Below are 15,594 nucleotides of genomic sequence, written 5' to 3' on the forward strand. Positions count from 1 at the left end.
GTCTGTGTTAGGGATGTCCAAGATAGTTCACATAGATTTATTAGGATTGGCTATCCAGCTTTTATGTAAGAGCTGAACATTACCCAGGAATAGACATGATTGAGTTACTTGATCTATGAGATGACACTGAGTACTTGAGCCAGTCATTATCACCCAGTGCTATGTCATGGATTTTACTACATAAGCACTGGTATGTAAGGCACTCTCTACATGTACATATTTCTATATACAACAACTTGTTGTATGTGACTGAATCCTCAATATACTAACTTTTGGAATCAGAATATATGTAATGCCTTCTTTTCCTGAGAAAGTAGTTGGCTCCATAACTCTCTACCTATCCTGGAACAGCTGGAATCCACTCTCTCCACTTCAATTTCCCTCCTCAAAGCACTCTTTGTCTTCAAAGACAGGCAGTGTTAAATGACCAGTGAATGAAATTCTGATACTTATTATATACATGAAACAAAACACACACACTCCACTGTCATATGGTAAATCTGCTTCCATGTCTGATAGCACTCAGTGTAACTGAATAATTATTTATTGCTCGTCTGTGAAGGCCGTAAGCACCTAGATGCAGAAATCTTCTCTCTTCCATGTTCTTCATAGTGCTGAGTGTACTCTCAAATAAATAATTATTCTGTATATGCTAATTTCAAGTAATAACATCTATTCAGTCATATCAAAGAATGTAAAGTATGATTCCATACTAGGATATACTTGAGAATCCATATCTGGCCAACAGCCCTGAAATAACTTGGTAACAACGACAGAATTTACTAGGAAATTTGCATCAAGCCACCCATCACATACCAAGAATTTACAAGGAAATGTGCATCAAGCCACCCATCACATACCAAGAAATCTTGGAATGCACTTCACTGTACTCAAGCTTAAAGAACAAAAAATCAAGAGGACAGAAACAGCAAAATATATGAATAAATAAATATATCGCAGTCCATCAAAACTAAAATGATGCTCCTCACTTGTTATTAAAAGATATTAGTTCAGCAGTGCAGTGCACTTCTAATACTGTCACAGTAAAACCACAGTTGGAACCATGCCTAAATATAGCCCCAATACCTCAAGAAGGAGGGTAGCAATCAGGATGGGAAATCAAAGACAGCTATGGGAAAATGAGGGCTCTTAGTAAATTTTTCAACATGCAAAGCTAACAGCTGGCTCTAAAATACTATACGTAAAGACTATTTTACTGTGAAACTCTAATTTAGAAACATGCAGGGTGGAACTGGCACTTTGCAAGACAGCCCTCATCAAGGGTAGTGCATAGCTACACTGCCCCAGGGGCGGGGTTGGGACCGAACTATGACTGAGAGTCACAGTTCAGTCATTACTTCCCCTTTGCTCCCTTTGAACCAGACTTTTTCTTCCACAGCTTACCTCTGCCAATGCACAGGCTCAGCTATGTTGCATGACGAGTGAAGCCAAGGCTCTGTCCACTTCTTGCTCCTACCTGCCCACTTCCCCTCCACCTGTATGACAGAGGGAGTAGCTATCCAGTGGCAACTGCTCTTCTCCCTTCCCTTCCCTCCTCTGCTAGGGAGGATCTCTAGCAAAGTGAGTAGCCTGCATATGGGAGTAAAGGGGTTCTTAATGCCCTCTTATTCCCTGTGTAGGTGTCCAGGCTCACAATCTGAGTCTGTAGTCTGTAACACGCACTCTGATATGTTAAAAGAAGCACAACACAACTTATTTGTAATAATAATAATGAACTGCTTTTAAACATTTTGATTTTCACCATTAACACTAGTTGCTATCACTTCAGAGAGCAGTCATCTGTAGATGGATTTTAAAAGTAGTTGATGAAGATACTTCTAATGGCTCCGGAGGACATGCAATAGTACAGAAACAGCAGCCACTGGAATCAGTGGATACTGACCTTTGCTATAACCCAAGTATTAACCATGTGTAACCCTCACCTATGTCAGGTGACTGGGACTAGGAAATAAAACCAATCTATTACCATCACTTGTGTGTGTCAGACCTTTATTACAAACACCTCGGTATATCACTATTTACATGGGCCCATCAGCTGCATGTGTACCTAAATCAGATCATGAAGAAATTGCTCTGTACAATACTCCAGAATTATCGACAGAAGGGCTTATTTTCCCCTGTGGACTGCAATATTGTCACAGCTTAGGTTGGAGAGGATGGAGGAGAAGAGATCCATCCTGAAGGCCAAGCAATAGTGGCCCTTTTCGTACTGTAGTATAAATAACATTGAGTTTCACCTGTCAGACCATTTCAGGCAATCTTTTGCTACAAGAGCAATTAAGCAGCTGGCCTTGTCAGAAGACATTTCTCAGCTTTACTGATTCATCTGAGTCAAGCATGCATTGTCATGCATGGCAGGTATGTCCAGACTTCTCCATGCACTGTTTTAGGGGAAAGCTTTCCATCGGGACTTTTCCAAATGGTTACAGACTTCAAAACCATCCCCTACACCTTTGATGATTCCTTTTAACTGGATTTCCACACACAGGCTGGCTTCCTAATTACACACTTTATTTTATGAGCAAAGGGTTTTTTGTTTGTTTGTTTGTTTGTTTGTTTTTAAAGATCTGGGATTTCTTTATTTTCCCTATGTAGACACACTTTTTCCTGCAGCACCTTATCATGAGGGCAACAAAACTCTGAATGGAATGTGCTTGGAATGGCCCCAGGGTCCACTGAGGCCGCTGCGCAGCCAGTCTTTGCTCCTCATCAGTAGTGTGTTTGTGCAGGACGAGGGATGTTGCCAGAATGACACCAAATTAATTTAACTCAGAGAAACTACTCTCGTCATTCAAAGACGGGATGGTAGAGACCCAGCAATGAACTAAAATTCTATTGACAATCCAAAGAAAGACGGACATATTGAACGAAATATTCAAATGTATTATAAATTACACATAAAGAACTAGCTCACTCCCAGGTGGGCTGTCACCTGAGAACTGGTTAATTTCTAAAACCTCGTGACCTGCAAAAGGAGGATTTCCCACCCCTGTGAGGGGGAGCAGATCAGGACTCTTGCTTAGCCCAAGTCCATCCTGCCCCTACTTCCTCAATTCCAGGAGCCCTCTCTTTCCCACCTGCCCACTCTCCTGACATAACCTGTCTCCTTTCATCACAGTTCCCAGCTGCCTCTTATCTCAGAAGGTCATTTCTAGGCTTGAGGAAGAGTCAATGGACCCCAAAAATGGTGTCCATTTTCTTAGTGTGCTATAAATTATTGCACAGCAATGCATCACAAAAACCTAGAGAAATGAGCTCATGATCTATCTCAGGGCCAGCCCACAACATTTTGGCACCTGAGGCGGGGAGCTCAAATGACACCCCCATGCCCCCTCGCTTGGGCCAAAACTTTGAAAGGTCTCAATTCTGCCCTCTTCCTGTTCTACTCTGCTACCTACCCCAGTAAAGAAGAACTAACAACTTAAAATGCCTTGTTCAAAAATTTTAAGTAACACTTAACTTTCAAACACCTGAACAGCACATGTAACTTTTCTTTTCTGCAGAGTAAACACTGGCATTTTTATCTTTTTTTGATTCAGAATCAAAGTGGTGCTTTCCATGCCTTCTTGGTTGCAAAGATTTGAACTGCTTCCTGCTGAAGGTCCACAGTCTGGGCCAGCTCATACTCTATTGAGATGGTTGCAAGGCCAACCAGCCTCTCCTGTGTCATTGTGGAGCGTAGATGTGTTTTTATTAACTTCAGCTTGGAGAAGCTGCGTTCTCCACTGGCAACTGTTACAGGAAGTGTTAGAAGTTTGCGCAGAACAACAAAAGCATTTGGAAAGAGCGTGGTCCTCTTATTTGTGCACATATATTCCAGAACAGCCTTTGGAGTTGATTCTACTGAAATGTATCTTGAAAGGGCTTTCAGTTCATCACCTAAATCACTCACATCAATATCACACATGTCATCATGTGTCAACACTGTCTCTAGTGCCCGGCATTGTTGGTGTAGGTCTTCTTTAGGTATAGTCAGGAGTTTTGGAATATCATACAACATCCCAAATATATTGCAGTGTTCCTTGAGCTGCATGAAACGTTCTTCAACTGACTGTATTGCACAATCTAGCACCTGGTTAGAGAATTCAATTTTGCATTGTTGTTTGGGGTCTCTTGTGGGATTATCCCATGCCTCGTAATCAAAATGTCTTCTTCGGTGACTCTTGTATTCTTGAATGAGCAGGAAATTAGCTTCAGTGTGAAGTTCCTCTGCCAACTTCTGTGCACTCTTCAGAACATTTTGAAATCCCTCATCTGACTGGTAAGACTTTAGGTATGACTTTGCTTTGTCCAGTTGTTCCATTGCTCCAGATATATCAAGGTCAACACCTTGGAGTCTCTTGCTTACAACATTTATTTCAAACAGTATATCATGCCACAACACTAAGCCACACAGAAATTTGAAGTTATGTATGTTTCTGGTGATTCCATTTCCCTCTGCCACAGTTCCTGTCATAGCATTATCTTCCAAATTCGCAACTACGGCATCATCTATCTTCCCAATTTGGTGTTTGATAGGCTTTATCGCCTCCACTCGACTTTCCCATTGTGTGGCACTCAGAGGTTTCAGTGTCAGAGAGGATGTTGCCAGATGTTGCTTCAAAATTTGCCATTGATGAGTTGATGCAGAGAAACAAAAATACATAGATGCTTTGAATTACATTAAAAAATTCAGCAGCGTCACTAGAAGCTCATGCTGCATCACTGACCACCAAGTTCAATGAATGAGAACTGCATGGGACAAAAAAAGCTTGAGGATTTAACTCTCAGACAGGTGTCTGCACTCCTCTGTTCTTTCTTCTCATGTTGGCACCATTATCGTAGCCCTGACCTCTCATGTCAGCTATCACAATTTCCGTATCTTCCAGCTTTTTAAGGAGCACATTTTTCATACCAGCTCCTGTAGTATCAATGTCAATAAATTCTAGAAAATGCTCTCTGACAGTCACCATTGCAGGGACATTTTCACTACATTCTGTTGTTGTTACAAAACACACCATTAAAGTAATTTGTTCCGTATGGCTGATGTCAGGTGCGCAGTCCAGAATAACAGAGTAATATCTTGCTGACTTCAGATCTGCCCCAATCTTCTGTTCGACTTTTGTTGCCAGTAACTGTATGATCTCATTTTGAACGGTTTTTCCAACGTAGTGATGTGTGTACGTTTCTTGGGTGGTGACTCTTCTTAGATGCTCCTGGAGTACAGCATCAAACGCAGCCATCAGCTCCACAATTTTAAGGAAGTTTCCATTGTTTGGTACATACAGCTGATCTGAAGTGCCACACAATGCTAGGTTTTGGGTAGTAAGCATTCTCACAATGGCAATGAGCCTTTTCAGAACATTTTGCCAGTAAAGAGACTCTGATGCAATCTTCTTTTGATGCTGATCATCTATGGTGGCCTTTAACCTTAGTCTCATCTCAAGCTCTTTCCACCTATGGAATGCTCTCTGGTGATTTGCTGCCTTCTCATGGCATGCCAGATTTCTAGCCAGGTTTTTCCAGTCCTTTGTTCCCCTAGAACCCAATGTGGCTGGAACATTAGACTGGAAGAGTTTGCAACAAAAACAGTATGCAGTATTCTGGGTTTTTTGAGTACATAAGCCATGGCCTCTCCACTTTGTCACCATTGGGTAATTGAGTAATGTGTTGGATGGAAACGTCTATTTTCATTGTCTTTGGGGAACATGAGTTCACTCTATCACTCTATCTGTTTATCTAGGTTCCTACATGGCCCCATCAGTGTAGCATCCAAGTTCTTTCCCTGTCCATTTCATTTAAAATCATAGATCTAGAAATAGTCCTACAATATGTATCTAATTATTCTGAGTTCTGCTGACTTTTTTCTCCTCTTATATGCTTCAGCCTTATCCCTATTGACAAACACAGTGGCACATCTCCGCAGCCCCACTATCACTTGGTGATGTCAAGCCATAAGTGCATTTCACCTCTACATTCATTTTTTCACAAGCCAATATGTTACCTAACAAATTCATGGTAACTAGAATCTTGGGTTCCCTGCCCAGTTCAGTTTGCAGTGGGTTTTCTGCTTTCATCTATCCATCTTCTATGGGCTTGCACACATAGAAGTTTATAAAGGTCTGCATTCAAAATGAACTTGGTTGTGTCAATGCTTGGATGTCACTGCAGCCCCCAGTGTGGTTTGGGTTACCAGGGGCTTGTAAATGTTTATTCCGGTTCGTGGTGGTTCAGTGGGAGCAGAAGTACAATTTGCAGCCATTTTGGAAGAGGGAAAGGGTCTGAGGGCAAATAGTGAAAAAGTGATATATTGCTCTGGTAAAACAATGTTCCGCCTGTTTGAGAATGAGGGGCTTCTGACCTGTTGGTCCATGTAAGATTTGCCTTTCTTGGTCCAATTCCCAATGCAGCCTGCCTAATCTGGACTATTCAGAGCTGATGAAGAACAGGCTAAAGAGACACTTCATCACTGCCACTCACCTGGCTGCTCTGACTATTCCTTCATTTAGGGGAAACTGCAGGGTCTCTACAGTACACAAGCCCCTGCCAAGGGCTGAATTTCACTTGGAATGCATATAATATCTCTGCTGCTATACCACAGATATTCATGGATACATCTTCATAAGGCATAACAGTGGGCATGTGTGAGTGTAAGGAGTTATTTAGTTCCCCATCTCACCACCCCTCTTTTTTGGAAAATCTTCTCTTTGTTTTTGCAAGAACATTTTAAGACCTAACTTGTGCCTCCATTCTAAACATGCAGTGGGCAAAGAGACAAGCAGTGTTGCTACAATGCATGCTCAGGACCCAGCATTCCCAGTAATGCTGCAGCAAACACACTGTTGTCCTCCCTAGGGGAGAGAAGATTCTATTTGCCCCCAAAATCAGTAAATGGCAGCCCTAAAGCAACAGGCTCAGCAAAAGAAATGTACAAACCCAGCTGAAGGATCTTTTACTAAGTCCCACTATACTTAGCAGAGAGCTAAATTAAAAGTCTCGGATGAATATGTGTGTGTATTAAGTTCTGCTATTGTTCACTGGATTGTTTGATAATTTCACATGATGATCCTTTTATAATAAATCATGCACATGCAAACATAACATTTTAAGAGACCAAGCTTTTTTTTCTTTTTTTTCTTTTTCTCCACACAGCTAATGCTCTTATTCAGGCCCCCATAACCTCCTCCTTTCTGTTCTCCCTAACACACTCCTTGCCCCATCCACTACACTGAAACCCTGGCTCATCTTCCTAGTCCTCACTCTGACTACATCACTCTGCTCATTGGATCCCTTTACTGGCTTCCCCATCTTACTGCATCCAATTCAAGCTTCCTTTCCACCCCTTCAAGGCCCTTAGCAACTCTTCCTCTCTCTACGTGTCCTCCCTTCTCTCTTTGTGTCTTTCCATCTCATTTCGCTCAATCTGCCAAGGATGCTGGTCTCGCTTGTCATCTTCTCTCACACTCATCTCTGGGCCGTCTTCCAGGCTCTCCCTTACGCCTGGCATGCCTCCATAAATTCATCAATAAAGGCCACTACTCTCTCATCCTTTCTCTTACTCTATATTTCTACCGCATCTGGCACCATGGGGCCCTGATTCTGACTGGGCCCTAGGGGTATTACCACACTTCATTAGCATCATGGGCCTGATTCTTTTCTTTCTTACAACAATTTTACATAAGTGTGTAATTCTACTGGCATCTATGCAGTTTTACTCTTGGTTTACACTAGTTTGAGGACAATCAGGCCCCATGTGTCTAGCTTTGTAGCACGGTGTTTTACACATTAAAAAAAAAGTTTAAAATAAAACTCGGATACTATAAATAAGTAACATTTTTTCCATTCAACCAGCCTACAACTCATTAATGGAGGTGACAGTACCAAGGTGAAAGCCTTTTTTTATTAGAATTTCTGACACTCAAAAAGATCCTGCTGTAAAAATATCATTTGTCATTTCATTGTTTTATACAGCTGTAGTTTTTCTATCCAGTTATGTTCTGAAAACAAGTTTGCACAAGACACAGGGGAGAACTGGACTAACTGACTGGAAGAAAGAGCTTTATGAGTTGTTCCTCTCTTGCTATTCAGATTCCATTAGCCTCTACTAAGTTACATATGTTGGCTCTAGCACTACTTAGCTAACTAGGAAGTAGAGCTGTTTAAAGATAGTCAGGCATCTGGTTAGCCATTCGGGGGACATTCTGAAGTCATGTGGAAACTTCTCAATACAAGTAGCACCATTTCCTGTTAGTAACTTCACACATTTTTTTTCCTTTGCTAAAAAGCTTGTGATATTGAAGAATGGGTCTTCTAATGTATGAAACCCTAAAAAGTTTTACACCTTTAAACAAAATGAAAAATAAAGCAGCAAAGATTTGGGAACACCCATTTTAATTCATTTTATTGTAGTTAATGTTGAAAATCACTTGTCAGAGCAATTTTATAAAACATCTAAACTTAAGAGGCTAATATCAATGTTACCAGATCTGAGCACAATGAAACAAGCTTGCAGGAGTGATCCAAAGCCCATTAGCGTTAATGGACATTGTTTCATAGATTCCAATGGGCTTTAGATCAGGCTCATGGAAAACCTAGAAAAGCTCCATTTCCAGTGAAGCGGAGTGAAAAGTTTTATTTCAGGGGATTTTATACAAACTGAAGTTCCATTTACAGTGAACCTAACCTTCTTAGGGCCAAGACCTGGAATTCTTACTCAGATAAAACTCCCCTGAAAGTCAGCAGAAGTGTATAAGTACTGCAGCAAAATACATGTAATGAAGTGACTTGTATGGGACTGATTTCAAGCTCACTGAAGCAAGTGAGAGTTTTTCCACCAACTTCAATGAGCTTTGAATGAGGCCACATAAGATCTTCACTGAACTGCTTTTCCCAAATAATTATAAACCCAGAGAATATCATAGCAAAATCCATGGCCAGATCCTGCTCCCAGTGAAATCAATATCAAGTTTGTATTGACTTCAATAGGTGCAGAATTGGGCCCCTAACTATGTTTTCTAACACAAGGAAACTGTAAATAGAGCATTACAGAAAATGACCGCAGTCACCATTGACTAGATTTTCTGACTCATTTTCATTAAAAGTTGCTCAGTTTTGTCTAATACAGTTCAATATTAAAGCATACAGGTTTGGTTGTGTTAAGGTGAAATAAATTAAAATACCGAGCGCAAAGCAAAATACAACCATACAATTTAATGGTCCTCAGCAAAATGAAAAACAAACCTGGGCTCACCTTTTCGTTTCTGTTGCTGGACGTGCCCATATCCCTTTTGTCTGAGAAAGTCTGCATTCTGAAATTGTTTCCAACCTTATATTTCTTTATGTAACCACCAACCTTGACAAGCTTAGGAGGAGCTTTGTTTCTGAGAATTAAATCAGTGATTTTACACGTTTTAAACTTCTCAGTCACAAACCCTATAAGCTCCTGTAACCCCAGCACTATTTGTTCCATTCCATCTAATCTTTTAGCTTGCTGTTCTGCACTCTTGTTCATGTCAGAAAGGGTATTGGTCATTTCTATGCACAGCCCCTTCATTTCAGAGTTATTTAGCTTTTCACTTGTTTCTGTGGTGGGTCCAGGTTCAGTTGCTTTTGCCTTTAACATCTCAATGTCTTTTTCAATGCAACACATTTCCTGGGAAACACTGTTTAGCGTCTGAAGGACATTGTCCTGCACAGTCAACAACTTATCTATTTTCTGACCAAGGGAGGCAAACTTCACATCCAAGGTGTTAAAACTTTCAGAGGAGCTGACATGTTTGCTTGCAGCAAGAGGAATTTGCGTAGTTTCCACTTCATTAGCAAGCCCCTGGTTTTGTAAGGCACTCGGATCAAATATTTTGACCAAGGAGTTTACCCTGGATGTAGCAGCAATCGTCCTACTGGAGGTGGTCATTATGCTGGTCTAGTTAGGGGAAGAAAATACTCTGATGGTCAGCTATTTAAGGCCAATATCTGCTCAGAAAGCTCCACATCCAGTCTTCTCAGACACAAAATCCAGGTTTGGCAAATCAGGCTCAAGCTATTTGAAAAACATCCAAATACATTTTACTATCACAAAGTAATGAGACAGCTGGATTACTTAGAAAGGAAAAAACACTCCTGTTCATTTTTTTTTTTTTACTTGTTTTAAAGTGAAATGGATATAGAGACAGACATTTGCTGAGCAACCTAAATGCATTCTGCTCAGTGACGTAAACCTGTGGGGAGGAGGGAATGGAATTTGACAGTGTAAAGGCTACAAGATATCTGAGAAGCCACTATGGGTAAAGACACTTTAGCAGTAGTGTTACTGCTTGTCAGAAACATGAATCTAGTATGCAATGTGATCTCTGTTCTGAAGAGAATAGGGGCCCTTAAGGGGAAGCTAAATTTGGGCTCTTGAAATTTTTACAGCTTAATGTAAATTGTTCAGATTCAAACCTGCAGTTGCTTGAGAAACCTCTTATCAAAGGCAGCATTAAAGAGCAAGAGAGAGAGATGTGATATACAAATAATACATAGGAGAACGTGAGAGAGACACTGGTATGCAGACACTATAGAAAGCCACAGCCTTTTTCTTTAAACTGGGCAATCACCACAACAAATCAGACACAGGCAATCCAAAATTTAAAGAGTCTTTCCCCCCATAACCAGAGCTTTAGCTTAATCGTGTGTGTTATCCAGTGTAGTTAAATATAACACCAATGAAGCCTCTTATCATTTACAATGATCTGACTACAAAATTCAGAAAATGAAGTTCACTAGCAACGATTTCTAGTTCCATTCTTTTTATTGCCTACCTGAAAACGGCTCCCTTAAAACCAGTCATTATTTTACTATCAGAAATGTTTTCCTGAGGGCTTTCACTTTTCATAAAGTCAGTGTGGGGTCTAGAGGAAGAATCACATGACTGGGAGTCTGGAATCCCCAGGTTCTAATCCCTGTTCAGCAATGCATATTGGCTAGAAGAATTAACCCAGAGTTGGGGTTCCAATCCCAGTTTAGCTACACTACTAATGTGAAGTCAGAGGGACTTTGGAGGCAGCAAGAGGTCTGTCCACATCGATCAACTTGCAGGATCTAGGCCTTATTTTGTGATATGGGTAAATAATTTCCTTTCCCTGTCTCAGTTTTCACATATGTTAAATGGAGATGGTGAGAAATAATTAGATAGCATGCACAGAGAGTTTTATATATATAAAGTGCTACATATTTTAAACTTACTTTGTTTTCTGCCTGTAGTGTTTAAAATGTTCTCCATTTTTAATTGCCTGAGCTCTATCTCTCATAACCACTCACAAATGGATTTTTAAAAGCTTTCCACTGAAACCTATTTTAGTCATTTAAGAATTAACGTACACTTAGTGTTGATAATGCACTGAATTGATTCAGGAGCTTTTATTTGCTTTCAGGTTATCATATGTTTTTAAGAAAGGTTCCAAGGTATATTAGCCCCCTCATGACAGCAGCTTGTCACCCTGAGTGAAACTTGAAGTGAGCCCAGGCATGACCCTGAAACTTGGATTAAGATCTCCTCTTTACACAGCAGATATTATTGAGAGATTGCAATCATATGTTATGGTTAACAGTACCTCCACTGCATTGATTTAAAAGACGCAATGATTTAAAAGCAGGCAAGTGGGTAGAAAAAGAGAGTTTAGGGATCCCTATTTCATGAAAAGAATAATACACCAGACATCACTAAAAAGAATGCTGAAACAAGAGCATCATGGAGATTCCAGTAAAGAACAGTTACGTTTGAGGCCCCTAGTGTTCTTCCATTCATCTCCGCTAGAAACATAAACTAAATTCTCTTGACAGTTACACATCTGCAGAAGCCCCTGTTAGTTACAAAATTCCAGCAGAGGTGTTTGCACCATCTGCAAAATGGCCAGATTTGCAGAGCCATTCATCTCAGCTGTAATGTCTGTACAGAGGTTCACAATTCTAACTTTGGAGCTTTTTCCTTCTGCACACAAAAGACCAATGGTTTATTATATGTCATCACCCATCCAGCCAGGATGGTTGTGGTGGACGTCTCAGTCAAAGCATGTCAGTCATGAGGTTCTTCTTTAAAATGGATGTTCTTTTGCGGGAGCAGGGAAATGATAAAAAGAGGGGTCAGCTACACTGATAGTAAATCTAAAATCTAACTTATACACTAGGCCACACGTACTAAACATTTAAATCTCTCATAACACTTACCCAGGGAAATGTCATTAGAAATACATCAAAATGGTCGTTTACTGAGTACTTTAATAAAATCAGCGTAGTATGTATGTTTAAAAACTTAGCAGCACAAACACACGAATAAGCCAATTTGATGAACTTATATAAATTTTAAGCTCCTGGGGGCAGGGACACTATTTTCCTTTACAGCACTATTATATGGATTATTATTGTAATTCTATCACCAAAAATTAGAAAGGTTTTCCCCAAGCACTTACATCAATGCACTCTATTAATAGAATAATAAAATAATAATAATACCTAGCTCTTATATAGCACTTTTAATCAGCAGCTCTCAAAGTGCTTTACAAGCTCTTTCTTAATTTAATCCTATTACTCCCAGCTATGACTGACTTTATTACGATACAGAATGAATTTCCATCCTGGGTGTTCACATTCTTCAGTATTTGTAGGCTGCTTCACCCTGCACTCTGAGTCTTTGCTTAGCCATTCAGTGCACATTTAATTCTTTCATTCTGTTCTCATAAACCAATCCTTACAATCAACACATCGCCAACCTCATGTATTTTGATTGCACTTACCTAACCTGCAACTATTTGTCAATATCCTTCTGGTAATGAGATGCTCAGAACTGAATGCAACGTTCCAGATTGCGCCACAGCCATAGAGAGAAGGGTCTCCCTGTCCTGAGAAGTAATGCGCCAATGGATGCAGCCCAAAATTGCAGTGATCTTTGTTGCTACCCTAACACATTGCGCTATCAGCCCCAAGTCTCTTTCAGCATTGCTGCCTTTTGGATTTCTGCTTCCATTAAATATTGATAAAAAAACTAGCTTTAAAAAAGAGACCACATTTTTACTCTTATTTACACCTGTTTTCATCCAAAGTAACCCCAATAACTGTTGTCTTCCAGACTGCAAGCAAAGAGCAGAATTTGACTCACGATCACCTTTTTTCTCGGATTTCCTAAACTTAGGTTTAATGATATGACATGTTTAAATTTTCTGCATTGTGAAATTTCAGTGAACATTTTCAATAAAATGTTGCACGTTGATGAAAAAAAATGGCAAACCCATATCTTTTTGCCATCTTTTCATCAGCTCTAGGTGATACTGTGCTCTAGTGAAAAAAGCATATACATTTGCTCTGCAGACAAGTTTCTAACCAGCCTATAAGAGATGAACTGTTTCAACTTTGGCAGTGGTTGTGTTTTATGGATGTTGAAACAAAGAAACTCACCCATATGATTATGTAAAAAGAAACCTTTCTGCAGGTTTTGAGCAAGCCACCATTTCCCATGTGTTTTATATTATAGCTCAGAATATTAACACTCAGCCACCACACCATACGGTGACAGTGTTGGCCAGAAGGCTAGTGAACATTGGGAGATTTTCCACAGAATAACAGAAACACCTATGCTAAATAACTTAGTGTTAATTACCTGTGAAAATTCACAGTATTTAATAAGAAATGAAAATATTTTTAGAAGACTATCTGTATTTGGTGGTCTACTGATGCTGCATTCTTTTAAAGGAATTTTATGTATTAGAAGTTTACCCCCAAGATACCCCTGCATTTCCTTCCATCTTTGTTTCTGCACTGACACAAAGGACCTTTTACAAACAGGTCAAAACTGGCTTTAACGTTGCATATATAATTTTGCAGGTGAGTAGAGAAGTCACATACAAATTTTGAAAGAAATATAAAAAACTCATGTGGAGTTGGGAGTGGGGAGTGCGTTTTTCCTCCTCCTTTTTTTTACAGTACAAAAGTACTTGTAACTTTCTATATTTTACTGTCCAGCCAGTATGTGACAACAAGCAGCTGGTGTGAATAGGACAAAACAGGTTTTTAAAGGAAGTGATAATTCTGTATTTAGAATAAGTTCATCCCCAAGTGTACTTGTGGAATGGATATACATTTAGGGACAAATTCTTCAAGCACAGATAAAAGGAGCTGAGCATAACAGAAGAAGGTGTCTGAATGGACTGGTTAGAAAGCTAGAGTTATGATTTTGTTCACACCCTTGAACTCACTCAAACTCCTGTCAAAATTATGTTCTTAGTTCATTTCAATGGAAATTTTGTGGCTATTATTTTGGAAAAATTAGTCTACATGATTCAATATGCCACAGCAGGTCTGGTTATCAATGTATCCATCTGCTTCTAAACATTCAATCTCAGCTTCAGAGATGCTCGCTCCCAACTCTGATCCAAAGCCAGTTGAACACAATGGGAGTCGTTTTTATTGAGTCAATGGGATTTTGATCAGGCTCAAAGTAGTTAGAAAAATACTGATATCTCAGTAAATCCTGAGAATCTACAAGAGTTACCAGTCAGTAAAATGGGAAAATATCTGCTCTTTGCATTTCTATCAGCAAGTGGAAAGCTAGAGAACGTTTTCTTCTAAACAAGTCATTCATATCATCTTCAGTGTTTGCCTAGCACCCTTGGTGGTGCGACTGAGATGCCAACTTCCTGGCATTATCTTGTTTTCTTCTAAAGGCACAATTCCAAAAGGGGTTCCCCTCCTACTTTCCCTCCTCCCCATGTCCTTTCAGATTAGTTATTTCATATTTCCTATTCATTACAAGCCTAGACAGAGCACCTCATAAATTTATGGCTGCTGGCACCAAACATCATAAACAAGAGCTCAAGTGGAAATGTTTGAGTAGTAGAGTCTGATTCCAATTTTCTCTGGCTGTAAGCCAAGCATTGGGTTATGCTATAATTCATGTAAGACTGCTGTCTCTATACTTTATCATATATAAAGCAAAATGCCTTGTCATCAATACCAAATTGTTTTACACAATGTGTCTCCAAAGTTTCCATATCCAGAGCAATATTTTACTGTTCTCTTTCCTTTTTTTAAAGAGGATTTATTTTTCCCACCCTCCCCAAACAAAACACCAACACCTGCCACTCATGAGTTTGCAGCACGTGTATGGTGAACACTGCACATTCCAGTCATTGCTTAGTCATCTGTGCAAGCAACACAAATCCTTCTGACATTTCTGTTTCTAAATTCTGGCATGGATCAGTTTTGGAGGGGTGTATATTAAGAAAAATAACACAAGTGCAAGTAGCTTTGGCTTACCAGCCCCAGGCCACTGTGATCTCCACCTTCCACACTTCAGAAAAAAGTAGCAGCAAAAAACCTCACTTGTGTAGATAGGCATTATTTTGTGAAACTCACACTGTAGGTAGATAGGGCCTGATCCTACTCCCATTGACTTCAATAGCAGGAGATCAGGTTTACAGTTCACAGTTACTATTAAGATTATTAGGGAGAACCCGAGTGGAAAATATGCACCTTTTAAGAAGCAAAAAAAAAAAAAATAAATAAAAAAAAATACTGCACAGCAGCTAAAGTTTCTAAACTAGTATAACACATATAATAGCTTTG

At 39.8% G+C, this 15,594-nt stretch overlaps 2 protein-coding genes across 2 annotated transcripts in view; both read right to left on the bottom strand.

The window, feature by feature from the left end:
- The window catches only part of MYLK4 (myosin light chain kinase family member 4), a 101,469-nt gene that overhangs the window by 28,497 nt on the left and 57,378 nt on the right, over positions 1-15,594 (bottom strand). The window lies entirely within an intron of this gene.
- LOC311515645 (myosin light chain kinase 3-like) lies at positions 8,336-9,913 on the bottom strand (the record flags this gene model as incomplete). The annotated part of the gene is made up of 2 exons (XM_084618881.1): positions 8,336-8,341; positions 9,251-9,913. The coding sequence occupies 2 exons, from the start codon at positions 9,911-9,913 to the stop codon at positions 8,336-8,338; spliced, it is 669 nt and encodes a 222-aa protein (XP_084475007.1).

This window comes from Lepidochelys olivacea (genome assembly GCF_965140295.1).
Source record: "Lepidochelys olivacea isolate rLepOli2 genome assembly, chromosome: 2".
NCBI classification, from domain to species: Eukaryota; Metazoa; Chordata; order Testudines; family Cheloniidae; genus Lepidochelys; species Lepidochelys olivacea.